This window comes from Eschscholzia californica, unplaced genomic scaffold, assembly GCF_041429995.1.
Source record: "Eschscholzia californica isolate CP2 unplaced genomic scaffold, dmEscCali1.0.p SCAF_5, whole genome shotgun sequence".
Lineage (NCBI taxonomy): Eukaryota > Viridiplantae > Streptophyta > Magnoliopsida > Ranunculales > Papaveraceae > Eschscholzia > Eschscholzia californica.
The window spans coordinates 46,211,147-46,231,601 of record NW_028238472.1 but is presented as its reverse complement, the minus strand read 5'-3'; the positions used below and the strand labels follow the sequence as shown (position 1 = coordinate 46,231,601).

The 20,455-nt window shown below is 35.7% G+C and overlaps 3 protein-coding genes across 7 annotated transcripts; 1 reads left to right on the top strand and 2 right to left on the bottom strand.

The window, feature by feature from the left end:
* Positions 1-485: 485 nt before the first annotated feature.
* Positions 486-5,944, bottom strand: ECB2 (Tetratricopeptide repeat (TPR)-like superfamily protein). Of its 4 annotated transcripts, none has more exons than XM_086641370.1 (5): positions 3,016-5,756; positions 1,864-1,954; positions 1,549-1,720; positions 1,285-1,443; positions 486-870 (listed from the first exon to the last, which is right to left on the bottom strand). In XM_086641370.1, the coding sequence occupies exon 1, from the start codon at positions 5,655-5,657 to the stop codon at positions 3,054-3,056; it is 2,604 nt and encodes an 867-aa protein (XP_086497496.1). In that variant the 5' UTR covers positions 5,658-5,756; the 3' UTR covers positions 486-870; positions 1,285-1,443; positions 1,549-1,720; positions 1,864-1,954; positions 3,016-3,053. The 4 variants fall into 4 exon arrangements, with proteins under 4 accessions (XP_086497496.1, XP_086497497.1, XP_086497495.1 ...); XM_086641371.1 differs by having other exon boundaries at positions 1,285-1,401; positions 1,536-1,624; XM_086641369.1 differs by having other exon boundaries at positions 1,549-1,624.
* A 783-nt stretch (positions 5,945-6,727) lies between these two features.
* LOC147539766 (pentatricopeptide repeat-containing protein At5g06540-like) lies at positions 6,728-9,151 on the top strand. Of its 2 annotated transcripts, XM_086642654.1 has the most exons (2): positions 6,746-8,789; positions 8,875-9,151. In XM_086642654.1, the coding sequence occupies exons 1-2, from the start codon at positions 6,797-6,799 to the stop codon at positions 9,060-9,062; spliced, it is 2,181 nt and encodes a 726-aa protein (XP_086498780.1). In that variant the 5' UTR covers positions 6,746-6,796; the 3' UTR covers positions 9,063-9,151. The 2 variants fall into 2 exon arrangements, with proteins under 2 accessions (XP_086498781.1, XP_086498780.1); XM_086642655.1 differs by having other exon boundaries at positions 6,728-9,059.
* LOC147539765 (Phototropic-responsive NPH3 family protein) lies at positions 9,120-11,368 on the bottom strand. The gene is made up of 2 exons (XM_086642656.1): positions 10,369-11,368; positions 9,120-9,732 (listed from the first exon to the last, which is right to left on the bottom strand). Exons 1-2 carry the CDS (start codon positions 11,098-11,100, stop codon positions 9,205-9,207), a joined length of 1,260 nt encoding a protein of 419 aa, XP_086498782.1. The 5' UTR covers positions 11,101-11,368; the 3' UTR covers positions 9,120-9,204.
* Positions 11,369-20,455: the final 9,087 nt, after the last annotated feature.

Genomic DNA, 20,455 nt, shown 5'->3' with positions numbered 1-20,455 from the left:
GTTGTTCTAGTTCTCAGATCTCTCTATGTATGAATGTCTCTCTCTCTCATCTCTTTCCCCTTTCTAGTTTGAAACCCTAAGTTCTAGCTGCGAGAGAGAGAGAGAGATGCGAGAGAAAGAGAAATCCAAAAGAGAGAAATCCGAGAGAGATTTTAGAGAGGGAGATAAGAGAGAAAAAAATGATGGTGGTACTGTACTATTGGTGGGAAGCGAAGGCCAGAGGGGGTGGCTAGAATTGGTAGCTGGAGATAGGAAGAAAAAGAGATTTTGTTCCCAAAAATATTTGACAATCACAAATTTCCCTTTGAAATTTTTCTACCCGTTTTGTTTCTCGTAGCGCCGGCCATAGATAATAAAAAGACTAATTGACATATATACAAACATATCAATTATCGCATTTCTACTCGGCAAAATTTACCAAATGAGAGTTTGGTTTTTGGTTTTAAGCACAATTTATGACTTCAATCTCAACAAGGCTAAAGGTCTATAACAAATTACTTGTATTTATTTTCCAATAAATTATGACTAAACCAGTAACCCATAATCTACTTATTTTTTAACTGAAGCACACACTGGAGCAGAAGATTTGTTTCAAAATCTTACAGCATTAAAAAGTAAAAAAAAAAAAATCATAGAAAAAATAACTTAACCTATACATATCCACTAGGTATAACCTGGTGAAAATTCAATATCAAATATTTAATTCATTTTGAATGATAATTTTGTATAATACTATGATGAGATTCAAGTAAAGTCCATTTTAAGTGGAAGTTAGTACCTGTTATGTTCTCTGTCACCTCTGGTTCCAAGTAGAATTGAGCTCGAAATGCAGCCAAATTAGCCAAGGTACACCATTTGTGGTGTTGCTCACTGAAGAATCGACGAAACACTTCAAGGGTTATATTTTAGCTGACGTAAAATAGCTCTCAAATGCATTTGTTGAGCTGCTTCTCAAAATCTTCTTCGAAAACATTTCTTTGTGGAAAAAAATCCTTATCTTTTCACCACACAATTTTCAAGGAAAAAGAAAAAATACGTCTATCCACATAGTGATCTCAAGCTACGCCTATATAGTCGTGTGCAATGAGACTCTAATCTATTGGACACAAATAAAAGTTCTGAATCAGGCGTTTTCAAACGTCAGATTTTGCAAGTCGAAAATGAAAGTGAAAACAAACAGGATGTAATCTGACTCCGATTAACCAAATCTCCAATTTCCATTTCATACTTTTTGTTTTTTAACAAGATAAACCAAAAGAGACAAAAGAGAGAAGGAACACATACCTTACACTGAGTCGAGCTTTTTCTTCTTTGTGTTCCTAAATCAGCCGACATGGAGATGACTCTAGGGCAAAATAGTTGGCATCATTGCCCAACCATCTGCAAATTAAGCACCATCGACTTGCACGAAATTGTTGAATTCCCCATTTTCGTCAGATTACCCTGACCAATGATTCGTCGATTCAGCTCGATATAAGTATTATCTATTATATATATATATATATACAATATAGTTCAATCCTTATCCATATAACGACTAGTGGGTACCGCGTGATTCAATAATTCAACCTAGAGAACATGATAGTGAGCTTGTCTACTTCTCCCCACCAAATGCAGAATTGAACTACATAATCAGATAAAGAGAAAGTTTTTGCTCATTCAAACCAAGGTTTTCGAATTTCAATATTCGCAAAGCGATGCCAGCCCTAATTTATTAAACCTGTACGACATTATTGCGTTCCGGTATTCAAGGTTCAAGGTTTTCAAACAAAAGTGATCTGAAATTTTTCGAGAATTTGAATGATCATACAAAGGCTTTTTTGAAAAAGAGTTGAAAGATAAAAAGCCAGGAAATAGACTTACAGAAATATGATTCGACAATTGCTACTGAGCATCCAGAGCTGAAAGTTTTCCCATCTTACATAATAAAGAAGTCATGTCCAATATTTGATATCTGTATCCAAAATTGAAGGGTTTCATTAGTAGGCAACAATTATCCTGTTAGGATACGATACCAATATAATATTGTTATAACAAACCACATTCCACAAGAAACCAGAAAAGGAACGATCGAGATAATCAATCACACACAAGAACACAAGAGATTACGGGGTTCGGTCGTAAAACCTACTCCACAAAGAACGACGACATGATAACTAAGTTTCAGATTGAAGAACTAGAATCACATAAATAAATGAAGATAAAAATCAAGAATTTATGTGAAAAACACGGCATGAACAAAGACTTGTATGAGCATATGGAGTTACGCAAACAAAAACAATACGAAATACCTACAATTTAAGAGTGAATTGCAGATTCTTGCATGCCGAATTAAAACAACATTCAAGATCATTAAGAATAAAATCCTTCTTGTCAATTAACCAAGTATTTCTAATTTAAAAATAACAGAGATTACGTATAAAAATGTGTCTTGAATATGACTTGACCATCGACGGGGCCCCATTGTTCAGGTGGGGTCCAGGGGAGAACCCCACGGCCAATTTTTTACCAGACTGACTTACCTTATTCTACCCATTTACGTTATGTTACTCTAGTCTATAAAGGGCTGTTACCAACGTATTGGGAGTTGTTATGTGATTTGGTTTTAGAAAGGCACCACGGAGGTACAAAGTGCCAGGGTTGTGGTTATTTATATTCAGAAGTTCTTGAGAAATCTTAGTAACCTCGTTTTTCCTACATAGTGAAATCATCGTGCCATCGTTCACCGAGGAGCAGGTTTTACGAGCGAACCACATAATCTTTTGTGTTCCCGTGCAATTGTTTATTTTCATTATTGCTTTTCTAGGTTGTTCTTACTTCGTTATAACATGTAACATAGAGATTTATTCAAATTTAGGTAGATGGGTTTGCAAGTAAAACAAAGGAAAGAAGCATTGTATTAGCAAAAGAGTCAAAGATGTAACAAGTAACACTAATCTACTATTCTCAATTATAAAGTGTTGTAATATTATTTTTATGAAGCTCCAAATAAGTAAATTTGGAAAGGTGATGTACCTTCATTTTTTACTACATGCCTATTCTTCTCTGATATCCTAATCTCCACAGGAACATATTCCATCTTTGAAGTGGTGAAACTTTTTAGTATCCCGAACTGTTATCTCTCGACGAACAACTGTAGAGATGAATTTAACTGAAATATGACAACTTTCACACATGTAAAGGTTCTTTGTCACCCGAATTGGCATTCCAGGAACAGAATTTATCAGTGCAAAACCAATGGCAAATCGCTCACTATGACCACACAAGACATCTGCTTTTGAAGCTTCAACTTTGTCTGATAATCTACTACTAGGAGTTTCAAGACCTGCAGTTTTCATTCTCTCATCTAAACCTTCTAAAACAGCTTTTATCTCCTTCATCTGAGGATGAGATTCATCCCCACTGAGGAAGGCGTGAAAGCTTCCTTTGACTTCTACCCAACAACACCCAGGATCAATAGTTAACCCATTCTCTTGCATCATCTTTCTCACTCTAGCAACTTCATTCCACTTACCACTTTCAGCATAAAGATTACATAGAAGTACATAATATCCTAAACTTTGGGTATCCAACTGAAAGAGAGATCTAGCTGCAACTTCTCCAAGCTCGACTTGTTTGTGGATTCTGCAAGCATTTAATAGAGCTCCCCAAACAGCGGCATCTGGCTTTATAGGCATTTCCTCTATAAACTCAAGAGCTTTATCAAGAAAAGATGCACGGCCAAGTAAATCCACCACACATGCATAGTGTTTCAGATTAGGAGTAACAAAGTACTGACTTTTCATGCTGTTAAAATACCCCAAACCTTCATTCACCATCCCGGATTTACTACAAGAGCATAACAAAGCAAGAAACGTAATTTCATCAGGATTCACCCCTTCATCGATCATTCGGTTGAAAAGATCAGAAGCAAGTTTTCCATCTCCTCGTCTAGCATATCCGGTTAGTAAAATATTCCATGACGAAACATCTTTTTCTTCGTGTTCGAAAAGGATTAATGCATAATCCATCCTTCCACACCTTACATACATATCAAGAAGTGAATTTGATAAGAATTTCTCAAAATCAAACCCAATCCTTAAGATATGAGCATGAATTTCTTTCCCACACATCAAAGCTCCTAGTCTAGCACATGCAGATACAGCAGCAACCAAGGTAACTAAATTGGGCTTTAAACTGCGCTTCATTTGCCGAAAGAATGTTAATGCCTCGAGACTTCGGTTATTGGTCCGTAACCCAAAGATTATCGAAGTCCAAGATATAACATTCTTTTCAGGTATTTGTTTGAAAACTTCTAGAGCTTTATCAATTAACCTACATTTAGAATACATTTCAATAAGTGTGTTTCTAACTATGGTATACTCAATAAGCCTTGTTTTATTAGCATATTCATGAAGCTTAATACCTGTACCGAGACTACCTAAACAAGAACAGGCAGATAGAACACTGGCAAGTGCGATCTCATCTGGAGTCACACCCTCGGCCTCCATTTGTTCGTAAGTTTCTACAGCTTTATTAGGCAATCCATTCTTTTCATAACCACATATCATTGCCGTCCACGATACAACATCCTTTACTTCCATTCTATGAAACAATTTATCAGCTTCTCCTAATTCCCCAACACTAGCATACATTTGAACTAAAGAATTATTCACCGAAACATCAACCCCGAAACCCACTTTCGTAATGTACCCATGAAATTGTCTTCCTAATTTATCATCACCAAGACTCCCCGATGCAGCTATTACACTAGTCAGTGTCATCAAATCCGGGTCAATCGGAAGATTACGCATCAACAAGAACAAACCTAGTCCTTCCAAAAACTCTTCGTTTTCAAAGTACCCGGAAATCATTGCATTCCATGAAATCCTATCTCGCTTCGGCATTTTATCGAAAATCAAACGTGCACTATAAACATCTCTACATTTTACATACATAGTTATCAAGGCATTAATTACATCTACATTTGATTCAAACCCAAACCTAATTACATGAACATGAATTTCTTTACCTCTACCTAAATCAGGAATTCCTCCACAAATCCTCAAAACACAAGGAAAAGTATAAACATCTGGTTTAACACCTACCCACAACATTTGATGATATAAATTCAAAGCTTCATCAAAGAAACCAGTTTTAGCATATCCACCCAATATAACATTCCATGAAAAAACATCTCTTTCTTCCATTTTACCAAACACAAACCAAGCATCAAGTAAATTCCCAAACCTTATAAACATACTTAACAAAGCATTACCTAATCGAACACTCAAAAGGGTAACTGATTTTGAGATTCTATCATAAACTTCAGCTCCTTCATGGGTAGCTCGTTTCGATTCACAGAGCTTTAGCAATGAAATGTAAGTTTCTTCTTCAATGGGGATTCTGGTGGATTCATCAATGGAATCTAAATGTTTAAGAGCTTCTTCTAGTTTTCCTTGACAACAAAGTTGGCAAATTTCTGAGTTCAAATTTGTGAAATTGTCAAGGGAATTACTATGAAGAGCAGAGATTTCTCTGCTTCTTTTGAATAATATTTGGAGGTGGGTAGGGTTTTGGGAGAGTTTTAGGGTTTTGGGTAAGTGGGGTTTTGAGTTGTGAGGATAGATAAGGTCATGTGGGAGAGAATTTGGAGGGGTTTTAGCAGATACCGCCATTTTCGGAGAAACTGAGCCTGTAATTTGTTCCAAGGGTTTTAGCTCAGCGAGAAGATAAGTCGTTAACTTCTTTTTGTGTGTTAATAATAATTTCTAAAGATTATTAATGGGTCTGTTACTTACACCCTTTTTATATGAGAAGTTCTATAGGCACTCAGGGATGGTATGGAGTACGATCCAATGTCGATAAAACTTATACGTTTAGAAAGGATTTTTCATGATCTTCCTACCAAGATCCACTTTAAACAATTTTTTTCTAAAACAAAAACAGAAAAGCGGCAGTTTTTCTTTCCTCTTTTTTAGTGTTTTGCATACTGGATTTAATTTTGCAATCGTAAAGTGTGTCTGCAAATGCAAAATGGGTTTGTAAACCCGGTTCAAATTCTGCAAAATTAGTCTGTCAATCTTGCAAATTAGTTTCGCAAAAGCTCACAAACTGGTTCATGAAATTCCCAAACGTAATTTGCAAGTGTGAATAGATCCAAAACCAGGAAAAAAAAAATCAACTAATAGACATCAAAATTTTAAACATCCTTCGCGTAGAACATCAAACCCTAGTTTTTATGGTCACTAATAATATTAGAACGAAGGATATCAAAATTCACTTTCTCTCTCTAGAAAAAACTAATAATTATGACATAAACAACTCTCCATGGCAGAAGTGAGAACCTGAGTTTTTTTTTTCGAATATTGACTACAACGGTAAATACAAAGGCATTGATACATCGATACGATGTGATAAGCACGATAACTGCCGAAATACTACTGGTCAAAAGCCCGATAAAATTAAATGGCCTAAAGCCCACAGTAGTATTTCGGCAGTTATCGTGCTTATCACATCGTATCGATGTGATAAGAACCTGAGTTCAATATTCCTAGATTTGTACTTCCATAGGATCGGACCTGAGACTTCCGCATTGCGGAGTATATGCACTTACCAACTGGGCAGACAACTTGAGTTTCTTATTTAACTATGTTCCGAAGAAGAAATTGTCGGGCCTGTGGTTGTGTGGCCCAATACAATGAGGTGCTTAAAGCTTAAGAGAGGGTGTGTATATTTGCTTGGTCCAAAGAGCAAAAAGGTTGACGGGTTGTTTGAACTGAAAACTCCCTCAACAGAAATAACTAACCTAGTAGCTATGGTTGCTTCACTGTCCTTGCACAACCTTAGACCACCCTTACTCTCTGAAAAGACTCCGGTGAAAATCACCACCAACGCCACCTCCACCACCACCTCCACCACCACCAAAGAGAAGAGCAGCAACTCAATTCACTCACACCCATGTCTTGTTTTACTCGATAAATGCTCAAACATGTCTGAGCTTAAACAAATCCATGCCCAAATGATCAGAACAGATCTCATCTCCCACGTCTTCTTCGCCGGAAAACTTATAGCTTTCTGTGCTCTTGAAGAATCTGGTAGCCTTCATTATGCCCTTCTTGTCTTTACCCAAATTCCCAATCCCACTTCATTCATCTGCAACTCTATAATCAGAGGTTTCACCAACAAAAACTCTCACCAAAATGCCATCCTTTTCTATCGAGAAATGGTCGAAAATGGTTTATTTCCTGACAATTTTACCTTCCCTTCTTTGTTTAAGTCTTGTGGGGATCTGAACTTAGGGAAACAATTACATTGTCATTCGACAAAACTTGGGTTTTCGTCGGATTCTTATATTCAGAACACATTGATGGATATGTATTCGAAATGTGGGAGTTTAAAATCTGCTCGAACTGTGTTTGATAAAATGACTGAGAGAAGTATAGTTTCATGGGCAACTATGATTGATGTTTATACTCAGTGGGGTCAACCAATTGAAGCTCTTGAGCTTTTTCAGAGGATGGAGCATGAAAATGTGAAGCCCAATGATGTTACTTTATTGAATGTCTTAGCCGCTTGTTCTAGAGCTAGGAATTTGGAGGTAGCGAAATTAATTCACAAGTATATGGATGAGAATGGAATTGGGTTTAGTATAGTTCTTAGCACAGCTCTTATGGATGTTTATTGTAAGTGCGGTTGCTTCTCACTTGCTCGGGCATTATTCGACAAGATTCCTAAAAAGAATTTATTTCATTGGAATATTATGATAAATGGACATGTCGAAGATAGTGATTATGAGGAAGCTTTATCATTATTTCGTGAAATGCAAATCAAAGGCATTAAAGCTGATAAGGTTACTATGGTGAGCTTATTACTTGTATGTACCCATTTAGGCACTCTCGAGCTTGGTTTATGGTTACACGCCTACATTAAGAAAGAAAACATTGAGATCGATGTAGCCCTAGGAACCGCACTAGTGGACATGTATACAAAGTGCGGGAGTGTAGAAAGGGCATTAGAAGTTTTCGATGAGATGCCTCAAAAAGATATTATGACTTGGACGGCAATGATTGTTGGTCTAGCTATGTGTGGGAAGGGAGAGAACGCTTTAGAATTTTTCGATAACATGCAGAGATCTGGAGTGAAACCAGATGCGGTTACCTTTGTCGGTGTCTTGGCCGCTTGTAGTCACGCAGGCCTTGTTGATGAAGGGTACTTACATTTTGATTCGATGTTAAATTTGTACGGAATTCAGCCTACTATTGAACATTATGGGTGTATGGTTGATATATTAGGACGAGCCGGGCGGATTAATGAAGCTGAGGAGTTAATACGAAAAATGCCCATGAAACCAGACTACTTCGTTCTTGGAGGCCTTCTTGGTGCTTGCAGGATTCATGGTAATCTTGAAGTTGCAGAAAGAGTTGGTCAGCAACTCTTAGAACTTGACCCGAACAATGGCGGAACTTATGTGTTATTGTCTAATATCTATAGCTCATTAGGGAAGTGGGAAAAGGCTAAAATAACAAGAGAACTCATGGTAGAAAGGAACATCAAAAAGCCCCCAGGTTGCAGTTCGATTGAGGTCGATGGAATTGTTCATGAATTCTTTAAAGGTGATAAGTTGCACCCACGATCCTCTGAAATATACGAAATGCTCGAAGACATGATTCGCCGTTTGAAAGAAGCTGGCTATATACCCAACAAATCTGAAGTATTATTAGATATGGACGAGGAAGAAAAGGATAATGCCCTTAGTTTGCACAGCGAGAAACTAGCAATCTCTTTTGGGCTTATAAGTACAAGTCCAGGTACTCCGATTCGTGTAATGAAGAATCTTCGTGTTTGTAGTGATTGTCATTCAGCAGCCAAACTTATTTCCAAGATCTATGACAGGGAGATTATTTTGCGGGACAGAAACCGGTTTCATCATTTCAAGGATGGGTTCTGTTCGTGTAAAGACTTCTGGTAATGTTTATTCTGTATTTAACTTGTGTGACCAATTTGCTTTTATAGAATGTACTATGAATCTTTGTAGCTTTGCTATAACTTTGGTGTTATATCGAGTTCTTATTGTATCATGAATGTACCAAGTTCTATATATATATATATATATATATATATATATATATATTAATAAATGAAACAAGAAGATTAAACTGTTTATTATTTAGATGAACATAATAGAATCTAACTTAGTGGTACATAATTAGTGATCACCCTTATTTAGGACATGGATTTCCTCCACCTTGTAGGAGTTCGTTTGAGCTTTGCCTTGTTCAATGGAGTTTGTCGCTCGAACCCTGGTTTATAATTACTTTCACTCTCTTCAACTCGACTGACAACATTGACAGATTGGAATAGAGGAATAGCTAGTCTCCTCCACAAAAAGCTCTTCTTTCTCTCCACGAGCTTTTCTATCTGTCCTTGCATGGAGTTACAATGATTTTGAAGCCTAAGAACATCTTCCCGCAATTTCTTTATCTCCATTTGATGATTTTGCACGTCTCTTTTTGAGGGGCACCGTACAGAAGCGTCAGGGAAAGAGTTGGGTGTCCGAGATCCGTTAAAAGAACCACTCCATTCAAATTGTTTATTCAGCTTTGTTTGCTCGGAGTACAACACTTGGATTACTGCACGAACAGGTAGTCGTTCATTTTGTGCAGCATGAAATGTTGCTTCAGTTGACAATTTCTGACTGTCAATTAAGCTAAATAGAGTCTTCCTTTCTTCTTTTGACAAACCCGGATGCACCTGTTGCCAGAAACATGGGCCGTGAGAGTTACATTTTGAGAAAGATCAATTAGTTTTTTATCACAGCTTGGGGTTGCTCCACTTCACGATATGCTTAAAAACTGTATATAAGACAAGGTGTTGTGTTATAATCAAGGTCTGGAAGGTTTCCTAAGCAATGTGGGACTAAGTGTCTTGTACATGAAATTTCCGATTCATTTTCTTGCTACGATAAGGAAAAAAAGTAGGTTTGTCGCCACTCTTAAGAAAAAAATGCTTATGCCACGAATTATTAATACTGATTATCTTTACTAACACAATGCAGTAAAAGTACTCAAAGTCGAAACAATGGCGCTTCCAAAGGTGTGCCATTTTTCATCCTTAAAATAACTAACATAGTAAATGAGCCTTCATTATTGTTACCTCCTCTTTTTTTAGTAGGTAAAGAACCGAGCCTTTCTATCGCTTCAATTTGTAAAGACTAAACAACCAAGCTCTTCATTTTCCTTTTATAAATGCAAACAGGTAAAGATTTTTCTCGCCTTCATTTTTATTTTGAGCAGGTTAAGATTGAGACTTTTTTCTCTTTTTGCTGTTTGTTCCTTTTCCTGGAAGGTAAATATTCATTTCTAATACAGAAAAGAGAAAGTTACTTACTTTGAGATAAGTATCGATAGCTCGATACAACCTGTCATCTGTTAGACGAGCATGGCTAGGAAGAGAACCAGCAAGTGTAATGAACTGCAACATAGTCAAATTAGCATCAATGGCAGCTTCAGCAAGGTAAGAATCAACCAACTTCGAAACCTTAGTCATAGAAGAACCACTCTTAAATCTTTCATCTAAGTTCACAAACATTTTTAGTAATCGAACAACAAGTTCAATATCTAAAAGAGTTTCACATGTATGGCTAAAAGCAGGTATCATCAACTCTTTCAATGAAGCTTGATCAAGTTGCCATGAAATTCGTTTTTCGAGCTCATCTTTGTAATTCATCTCAACTCCAACCATATTAGCTGCTCTAAGAAGTCGTAACAGGAAATTACATGGAACAGAATCTTTCTCAGCTGGAAGAACTCCAACTAAAGTTTCAACAAAGAATCTCTTCTTCATCCATAAACTTGTAATACTCTCAGGTGATCCTTCAAGACTAGTTAAATTCTTATTTTGTTCTTCTATTAGAAGATCAGGAAGCCATTTTGATGCATAATTTGAAACAATGGATGAAATCAAGTCAGGTCTAACTCCTTTTTCTTGAAGACTTGATATGTTCTTGATGAAGTTATCCATGTCAAGTATACATGAATGGTCGAACCAATATTTGCCTGCAAGTTTTTTCCTTGATGTGGTGGGAATGACAGTGGATTCAGGTGTTGTTATCTTCTCCATTATAAGGTATGAAAAACTCAGACTTCTTACATTTTCTTCCTAAAACAGTACAGTATTCGTTTTATAGAGCGAAAACTGAGGCTAGAAAGAAAAGACAGACTACGATTTCGAAACCTTCGATTCTGACCACATAAGGCAACTTGGTGGTACTACTACAATGCTATTTTGTCAAAGGCGAAGTCATAACTCTAGAGTGACCCGTGTTGATTAGTACAAAATCTAAAAACATACGGAGTATTAGGCTCCTCTTAAGTGAATTATTATTTGTACTAAATTTTCGCCCCTGCAGTTTATACATTATCTCTGCAAATGGTCAGTACACCCCACCTTCTTGTGCCACGTCTCACCCTATCCGATATATCTCATTTTTTTGCTTCTGTCAACCTTGTTATAACGGATCTTTTTTAAGGAATATTGGGTCATTGATTTTGATACATCGAAATTAAAGAGCAATATTAACATTTTGAATGAAACCAATAGAAAAAACAAATAAGATTAATAGGTTATATGGAATTAAGTTACAAGTTACTATCATGTGATCATTTCTTTTGTATCATACTATCATGTCATAGATATAGTTGGCAGACATGTGACATTTATGTACATGCAGTTGGGTATCCTATCTTGTCTTCATATCATGTAGTTACTGTTACATTTGTTGTATTAGTTTTTACTCTAAGAGGCCATCATTGCATAGTTGAATTTTACTAAAAGTAATTATATTCATGTAGTTGATTAACAATCCCACCTACTTGATGTAACAAAATACAAGAAATTCGCCAAAAACCCTTTATTGGAGTTGTAAGAGGTTTAGTTTTCCACCGGGTTTGGGACTAACCCATATTTCGAAGACAATTTTGAACATTTGGGATTATCTTTTGAGATTTTTAGAATCTAATTTTTTTTCTTTTTTTTCGGGCAAGCTTGTGCAGTTGTGTTAAGTTGGAAATGATCTAGCAAGGAAAATTTTAAACAAATTTAGAATTATTCTTAATTTGTGTCCTAAGTCGAGGGAAAATTATGTCGTTGATTTGGATTTCTATGTCACTGTTCAAAATGCCACCAAACCAAACTATATCAGTTAAGATTGGTTTTGCTTGGTTTATTTTGCTCACCCTAAAATTTTGGATTGAAGTTGTAAATAATGTAATTAAATATAAATTATTGGTCATTATATCAAAAGGAGCAATAAAAAATGGAAGTACGAAACTAACTAAATACGTCTAGGGAATCTAACGACGTTAAGTTAACTCAAACGTTGTTAAATTAAGGTCGCGGCTTTGGGGCATAAAGAATAATCCCCGAAGAATAAATTTTTTAGGGAATCCACGGTATCTGTACATTCTCGGAGGAATATTATCTTTTATCCCAGAAAGTAACTTGATCAAACATTGTCCCTTAATCTTCATCCTCTCTATCACCATGGCCACCACAACTTCCCACCACCACCATTTTGACCACCATTGCCTCTTCTCTCTCCTTTCTCGCTTACTGTTGTGGTGTTACCCTCTCTCTCTCTCTCACTATCTCTCTATATTGCTCTCACTATCTATGTCCCCCGATCTCACTGTTTCTCTCTCAATCTCTCATTGTTTATTGACTGATCTCTCATTGTTTTTTTTTCTCTCTCTCTCACACATACATACACTGTTCCGGCGAAGGGAAGTGTTCCCTTCACCAGAATCGGACCTTGAGGAGGGTTTTTGGCGAAACCGTTCGAGGATTTCGTGGCCACAAACTATGTGATCTCTGCATCAAGATCTATACATGTCGCAAGAGAGAGAGGGCGAGAAAGAGAAATAAAGAATGCGAGAGAGAAAAAGAAAAGAGAAACTAATCTACAGAGAGATATGTCTATAACAAGAGAGATGAGAGTAATCTACAACGAAAGAGAGAGATCTAGAGGGAGAACAACAAAGAGATAGTCAGTGGGAGCGAAAGAGATAGTGTGCGAGAGATAGAGAGAGAAAGGGGAGAGAAAACGAGAGAGAAAGAGAGAGAGAGAGAGAGAGAGAGAGAGAGAGAGAAGATGAAGATTAGGGGCAATGTTTGATCAAGTCAATTCTTGGGTTAAGAGAAGAATATGCCCTCTAAATCAATTTGTTATTGACTAATTCCTTATGCCTCAAAGATTCTTCTTTATTCCCAAAGTCGCGACCTAAATTAACTCTTAACAGAATCAATGATAACTGAATCTAATTAGTACTTCGTTAGTTTGCGACTCAAAATACAAATAGGACACGGTCATTTCACAATGCTTGTAATATTTATTTATTTTGATTTGTCAGCGTGCCTCGAACCCTTAATGCTTGTAATATGTCTGTAACCTAAACATAAAGTATCCCAATGTCCCATGGATATAATTTAAAGTAATAAAAGCAAATGGAAGTAAAGGGACAAAAAATATGAATATTTAGATACATGAATGACTTGTCAACCATCTCATGTTCTCTAGTATCTAAACTACTATGAGAGAAGATAAAAATCTCAAAATCATAACAAACAAATTTCATTTAAAGAGAAATTTGTCTCCTTTCTTATTTCTCTATCATTAGAGAGGTAGAAATATGGAATCCAAGGTGTATTGAGGTTGTAATCTTTGGCATCTATATGGTGAGGGCCTAAGGGGTCCTTGTGGCCACCTTAAGTCCAACCCACAACTTTAAAACGTGAAGTCTGATTTCCTCTTCAACTTAGATGAGGTTTGGGACCAGGAGTTTCTAACTTCAATAAAATCAACAAAATCATGGAGAAAAAAAAAATTAGTTCTAGGAGTTGGAAATTGAATTAGAAAATTTAGAGAAAAGTGAGAGGGTCAGAAGGAAAAATACAAAACACGATGGTGTCTAAAGAAAATTTCACATCTGCATGCACAAATACGAAGAAATTTAACAAATTTTGACAGTAGACATTATTGAAGTTTAAAGAGGTCCAACTTAAAATAAAAAAAAGCGGTGTTGGAAAAGAGATATCTCTGATTAGACATGAGTAAAGAGGGGATAAGGCAGAGCCGTGGCTGGGAATTTGAGGACCCTGGACGAAACTTGGTTGCGGCCCTTTCGTACATAAATAAATTACGAGCACAAAATTGAACAAAATGTAAGATGATGAAAATCATTAATGATTCACATGTGTATTTATGTATTATTAGTTTTTTTTGTGGAAAAAAACACCAAGCTCTCTATTTCTTAAAAAAATACTTCAAAATTAACGAAATACGCCTAAAATAACAAAATGGTTAAGAGAAAGTGTAGTGAAGCAAAAATAAAGATAGACTTAGCAATTGTATTCTCAAGAAAATTTTTTTCTAAATGTGGCCCTCAAGACTCGAACCCGCGTCAACTACATGAATAACCAGTTCCCTTCCCACAGAGCTAGTAGTGGATAGATGCTTAAGTTGGTATTGTAAAGTATATAACCTTAGCTGTGGGTCCTTTCATAGAAAATTGGCCCTTTTGAGGTGGGGGCCCAGGGCAGACGCCCTGCCCGCCCCCCCTCAAACACGGCTCTGGGATAAGGCTAAATTCTTAAAATGAATACCAACGTCATTAGCCGAATTAATGGCTTGTGGTCTGCCCATGTGGGCAAAATGGACTGTGTCTTCAGAATTTTCTTGATGAAAACCCAAGCTATAATTCTTTATTGATGATCCCGATAAACCCCTTGTCCCCATTCAAAATTCGAGAAACTGGGCCGAAGATTCAATTTTGAATTTTCTTAAGAATTTTTGGATTTAGAGCCCAAAAAACGGGTCCTAATAGTAGATATAGTCTTCTCTGATCCTATAAAGGGTTTCAAAACCAAAAAAATAATATAAATGGATATCTAGTCAATTTAGTCTCATCTAGAGAGAAAACACAAATCCCTATAATACATATTAATTTATAATACCTATACTAACCTTCTTTATATATAAAATCTGATTTACTTTCTAAAATCCAAAATATCTTTTTTCCATTTTTATCTCCACATTCTCTCTCCAATCATGTTTAAATTCAAAGTAAATTTCATCTTCAATATATTCCGTAACTGAAATCTGGAAACTTTCTCTCTCTAAAAACGAATGCTCCAATAAACCTCCATTAAACTCACCAGCAGCAGTACAAACCTCCATTGTTTCATCTTCATTACAGCAGCAGTAAAGACCTCCATTGTTTATCTTCATTAGAGCTGCTGAAATCATCTTCTTCATCGTTAATGAGGTAAAACGCTTTCTGTTTTATACGATTTTATATTATGTTTCAGTTTATTATAACAGATTCTCTCTCTAAAGTTGATCATATATGATTTTGAGTACAAGTTTCAAAGATTTTTTGTACTAATTCATAGAAACAATCGAATGTTTGATGTTTATTTTCTTTCTCTCTCTTAAAATTTCATTTATGTTTTTGATCTTGATGTTTAATCCTTCAACTCGAGTTTGACATTATTGCATCAATCATCATAGCAGATATCTTTAGATTTGTATTTTAAGCTTAATGATATTCTCATTTTTTTCTTCAGATCTGGTTTTCAATCCGTACGGATTTATGAAACATTTGTTCTTTCGTACGGTTACTCATAACAGAATTTACAGTACATGTACTTTATCGTAAATTACCATAATTTATGGTAATTTATAGAACATTACCCGTGCTTTAACACCAAAACAGTACTCATTTCATTAGTAGAAATACTTCGCTTTACTATCAAATCTCGTGTACTTTGCAATAAAGTATATATAATTTATGTATATCTTCATGTTCTTACCATTATGTATATAATTTACGTATAAGTGCACATAAATTATGTATTATTTATTTACCATTACGTGTACTTTCATCCAAAACAGTAGCCTTGATAAGTTTACCAAACTACTCAAAACCTTCAAATGTTGTCAAAATTTGACAAACATTATACATAATGTACGAAACTGTACATGTAGTTTATAATACAATTTATGATTTTTTTTTTCTTTAATGTATGTGTATTTATGTGTGTAGATTTGATATACCAGATGAAATTTCCAAGAGAATCATCAAATCAAAGTGAGTCAACGAAACTAATGGAGAGTACATGGATGGCCACCATTGTTGAACCAGTGAAGATTTTGTCCTTTTTTTCGTAACAGAATGTAAAGGATGTGTAATGTAAAAGAAATTATGTGTAATGTAAAAGAAATTATGTGTAATTTATTGAACAAGCCCCACATACATTTGATAAATTATGTTGTATACTTGACAAATGATGGTTTCCTCGTCATAAATAATACATAATTTACGTATTTGTTTCATAATTTGTATTCTATGTGTATTTATGTAAGGGCGCCTCTATAGGCGCCTCCCCGAATTGCTATAGGGGCCTCCCATAGCTGTTTGACCTGCAGTCAACACTCGACACCTATAGGCGCCCCCCATTCGTGTAGACCAGTCCGAGGCTCACAACTTTGTCTCGGACTGGCCCAGCCCGAAACAAATCGGATTGGAGAGTCCGACAGTCGTCAACTTCCAAAAACTTGTTTCTAATATCAAAAGGCATTTTGATTCATCACCAATCAGTTTAGGTTAAGATCAATCAAAATACACATTTTTTTTTACACTTTCAAATATAGAGATTTGGTTATTTCTTATTGTTGGTTTGATCTTTTTTATAAATTAATGGATCTTTTTTGCTTAATTTTTGTTTTAAATCTTCACATTTTTGAAATTGGACAACATATCTAGGGTTTTTTCACCAAATTTTCGAAATTGGATGGTCAAATAGGGTTTTCAGTTTTGTGTTTAAGATAGAGAGAGGAAGTAGAGAGAGAAAGAAGTCAAAGGAGATAGAAAATGGATTAGTGTTAAATCTCTTTTGAAGATGAATGAGTTTTAGTTGGTTGATTTTTAGATTTGGGATTAATTTTCAGATTGAAAGTAGAGAGAGATGAAGAGAAAAACGAAGAAGAGGAGGAGAAGAGGGAGGTGCTCGAGAGGCCCCTATAGTCGGTTAGGGAGGCGCCTACAGAGGGGAGGCCCCTACAGTAGTTTTGGGAGGCGCCTATAGACGCACCCTTTATGTAAAGTAAAAACGAAAACATATATATGTTGCTTTAATGTTCCCAGAAAAATATACTATTTCCAAATCTGAATGTTAAGTGAGAGAAAGTGATATATATGTTTTGTATATTAACCCCCAAATCATGTTAAATTGATCCTCGAAAATATACTATTTCCAAATCTGAAAGTTAAGTGAGAGAAAATTGATTTGAATCGAAAAAAATTTACATAGTAAGAAAGAGAAAATTGATTTGGTTTCCAAATCTGTAAAGAGAGAGAAAATTGACTTGGTTGTTTTGAATTGATTTGGAAATAGATTTGCTTTCCAAAACGGTTAGAAGATAGAGAAAAATCAATTTCGGATTTATACGTTAGCTGCTTTAAATCCCCTAAATCACGCCCACATTAGAAACATTCCAAATTCACCCTGGAAAATTAAAAATCCCGTGATTTTTGTAGGAGGGACATGGACGGTAGTTATCTCATAAAGAATGGGTTATTATGTCCATAATGTAAAAGAACTAAGTATCCATGTTTTGAGAAGATGTGATCATAAACCTTTTTTGAATATTATTTTGGTCTATATACCCACGGACCCTTTTTTTAAGTTAAGAGAGAAGTTATAATTTTTTAGTTAAAAACCCTAATCTTTATGTATTATTTGGTCAAAAACTCAAATACTTCTTATGCGCAAAGTTTATAAAGCTATCGCAAAGTTGTTGCAAGGGTTACAAAATTGTCACAAAGTGTTGCAAGTTGTTGCAAATTAAAATAGTACCTATGAAGTTGAAGACTAAAAAAAGAAGGGGTATTTAGCGATACCCCCTCATCCCTAATGACCAATTAAGGATGCCCCTTTTTAAATTGGATATTAGGGATACTCCCTTTTTGTACTTAAAAGTACAAAACTACCCTTGTTCTTATTGTTTCTTTTTTTTTCTCCGATATCTTATATCTCTTCGATGTTATGTTTATCAACTTATTTTCTTTTCTAATAATTTTTTTCTCGTATCTATCTTTTTTTAATTTACTAACAAAATTTATCAAAAATATAAAAAATTAATAAATCACAACAATTCGAAATAAAATTTGTAAATTTTAAGAAAAAAATTTAACTTTCCATTTATTTTTTCTTTTATGATAAAATTGATGTAGTTACCCATTTAAAGAAGACCTCTTGATATTTATTGTTCTTTTTATTAATTATAACTCGTATCATTCAAAAAATACAAATGAAAATTGAGATTATGAATCGAACAAAAAGTTAAAAAAAATTAAAATGAAATTACTCAATGAGCTTGCAAATGAGATTTCAAAATTCTTAGAACGGGCAAAATTAGAGTGTTATGTTAGTCGTGAATTTACAAACTAGATAGAAAAATTCACGAGAAGACCAAAGTTAGAATGTTACGTCGGTCGTAATGATATGAAAGGGAAGAAAATAAAATACAATATGTCGGTCGTTGTGATTTATCAATTTTAAATTTTCGATAAAGGTTGGTGGTAAATTAAAAAAAGATGGATAAGAGAAAAAAATTATGAGAAACGAAAATAAGTTGATAAACATAACATCGAAGAGGTATAAGATATCAAACAAAAAAGAAACAATAAGAACAAGGGTAGTTTTGTACTTTTAAGTACAAAAATGGGGGCATCCCTAATTGGATATTAGGGGTGAGGAGGTATCGCTAAATACCCCAAAAAAGAATTTGCTGGTCATTTGTTACTAAAAAAAAATGGGTTATTTTCCTAATGGCCCCCAACTTTGTGACCAGCTTCCCGCCTGACCCCCTACTTTACGAGAAATACCCATATGGCCCCCTTCCGTTATAACACCGTCACTCTCTCTCCTCCATCATGTTTTCTCTCTCTGCCAAGTCATGCCACATCATCTGTTACGCCACCTCATCACCTTATCCGGCGAGAGTCGCCGGCCAGCTAATTTCCGGCTGGCGACTTCAAACCTAAAAAAAAATCTTTTTTTTTTCTCTTCCTCTCTCTCTATAAAAAAAACATTTTTTTTTCTTTCTTCTTTCTCTCTCTAGAACTGTTAGTTCTAGAGAGAGAGGGGACCTTCAATAGATCTGTTGAAGGTCCCGATCGGACCTTCAACAGAGGTGTTGAAGGTCGAACGAACCTTCAATAGATCTGTTGAAGGTCCCGATCGAACCTTCAACAGAGCTGCTGAAGGTCGAACGAACCTTCAACAGAGCTGCTGAAGGTCGACCAGACCTTCAACAGATCTGTTGAAGGTCCCCTCTCTCTCTCTAGAACTAACCAGTTCTAGAGAGAGAGAAGAAAAAAAAATTTAGAGAGAGAGAGAGGAAGAGAGAAATTTTTTTTTTTTAGGTTTGAAGTTGCCAGCCGGAAATTGGTCGGCCGACGACTCTCGCCGGAGAAGGTGATGAGGTGGCGTAACAGATGATGTGGCATGACTTGGCAGAGAGAGAAAACATGATGGAGGAGAGAGAGTGACGGTGTTATAACGGAAGGGGGCCATATGGGTATTTCTCGTAAAGTAGGAGGTCAGGCGGGAAGCTGGTCACAAAGTTGGGGGCCATTAGGGAAATAACCCAAAAAAAATTATAGAGTTGACCAAATTTCTCTTCAAAATTTATTTGCACACAGAGTTTTGACCAAACTCTTCTAAACACTCACGTTACTAGTGCATGGCTTAAAAAGAAGATGAAGTGAAGGGCATGCAACAGTTTCTCTCTCTTATCTTCACCGCCACCATCTTCATCTCTGTGCCACTCTCTCATATCTTGCTTCTATGTATGGGTGACCAGAGCCTTGTGGTGGTGGTGTGGGTTGGGCGCCCGCACATACCCCCCTCGACAAGAAGCCTATTTTTGAAAGTTCTTCAATATTACTTCGTTTAATGTATTACAAGTGATGTCTAGTCATGGACAACAAAATGTTAGTAGCTTGGTTGTTTCTTTGATCTTCTGTGACTGGTCCCAAGTTTGATTGCTATAGTTAACTAATTACCATTATTATTTTAAGTGCCTAGAATGAATGATACATCAATGGTTTGAGTCTCTTATGTAGCGCATATTCGTTGACAACAGTCTAATTTTGATAGTCTAACAATTCGTTTGGCATAATATGAATGTAGCAACAATATATTGAGGGTCTGCAAATCACGTCTTTCATTTTGTCTCGCAAATTCCGAATCTCCTTTTCCTCCTTCCCTTCCTCTCACAAATCTCTAGGAGTTCACTTTGTTTTCTCATTTCATAATAAAATTTTGTGAGAAACTTTGTTAGGACGGTAACATAGCAATTTTCTTTTATACTTAAATTACATCGATTTTTCTCTTATTACTTTGTGTACGC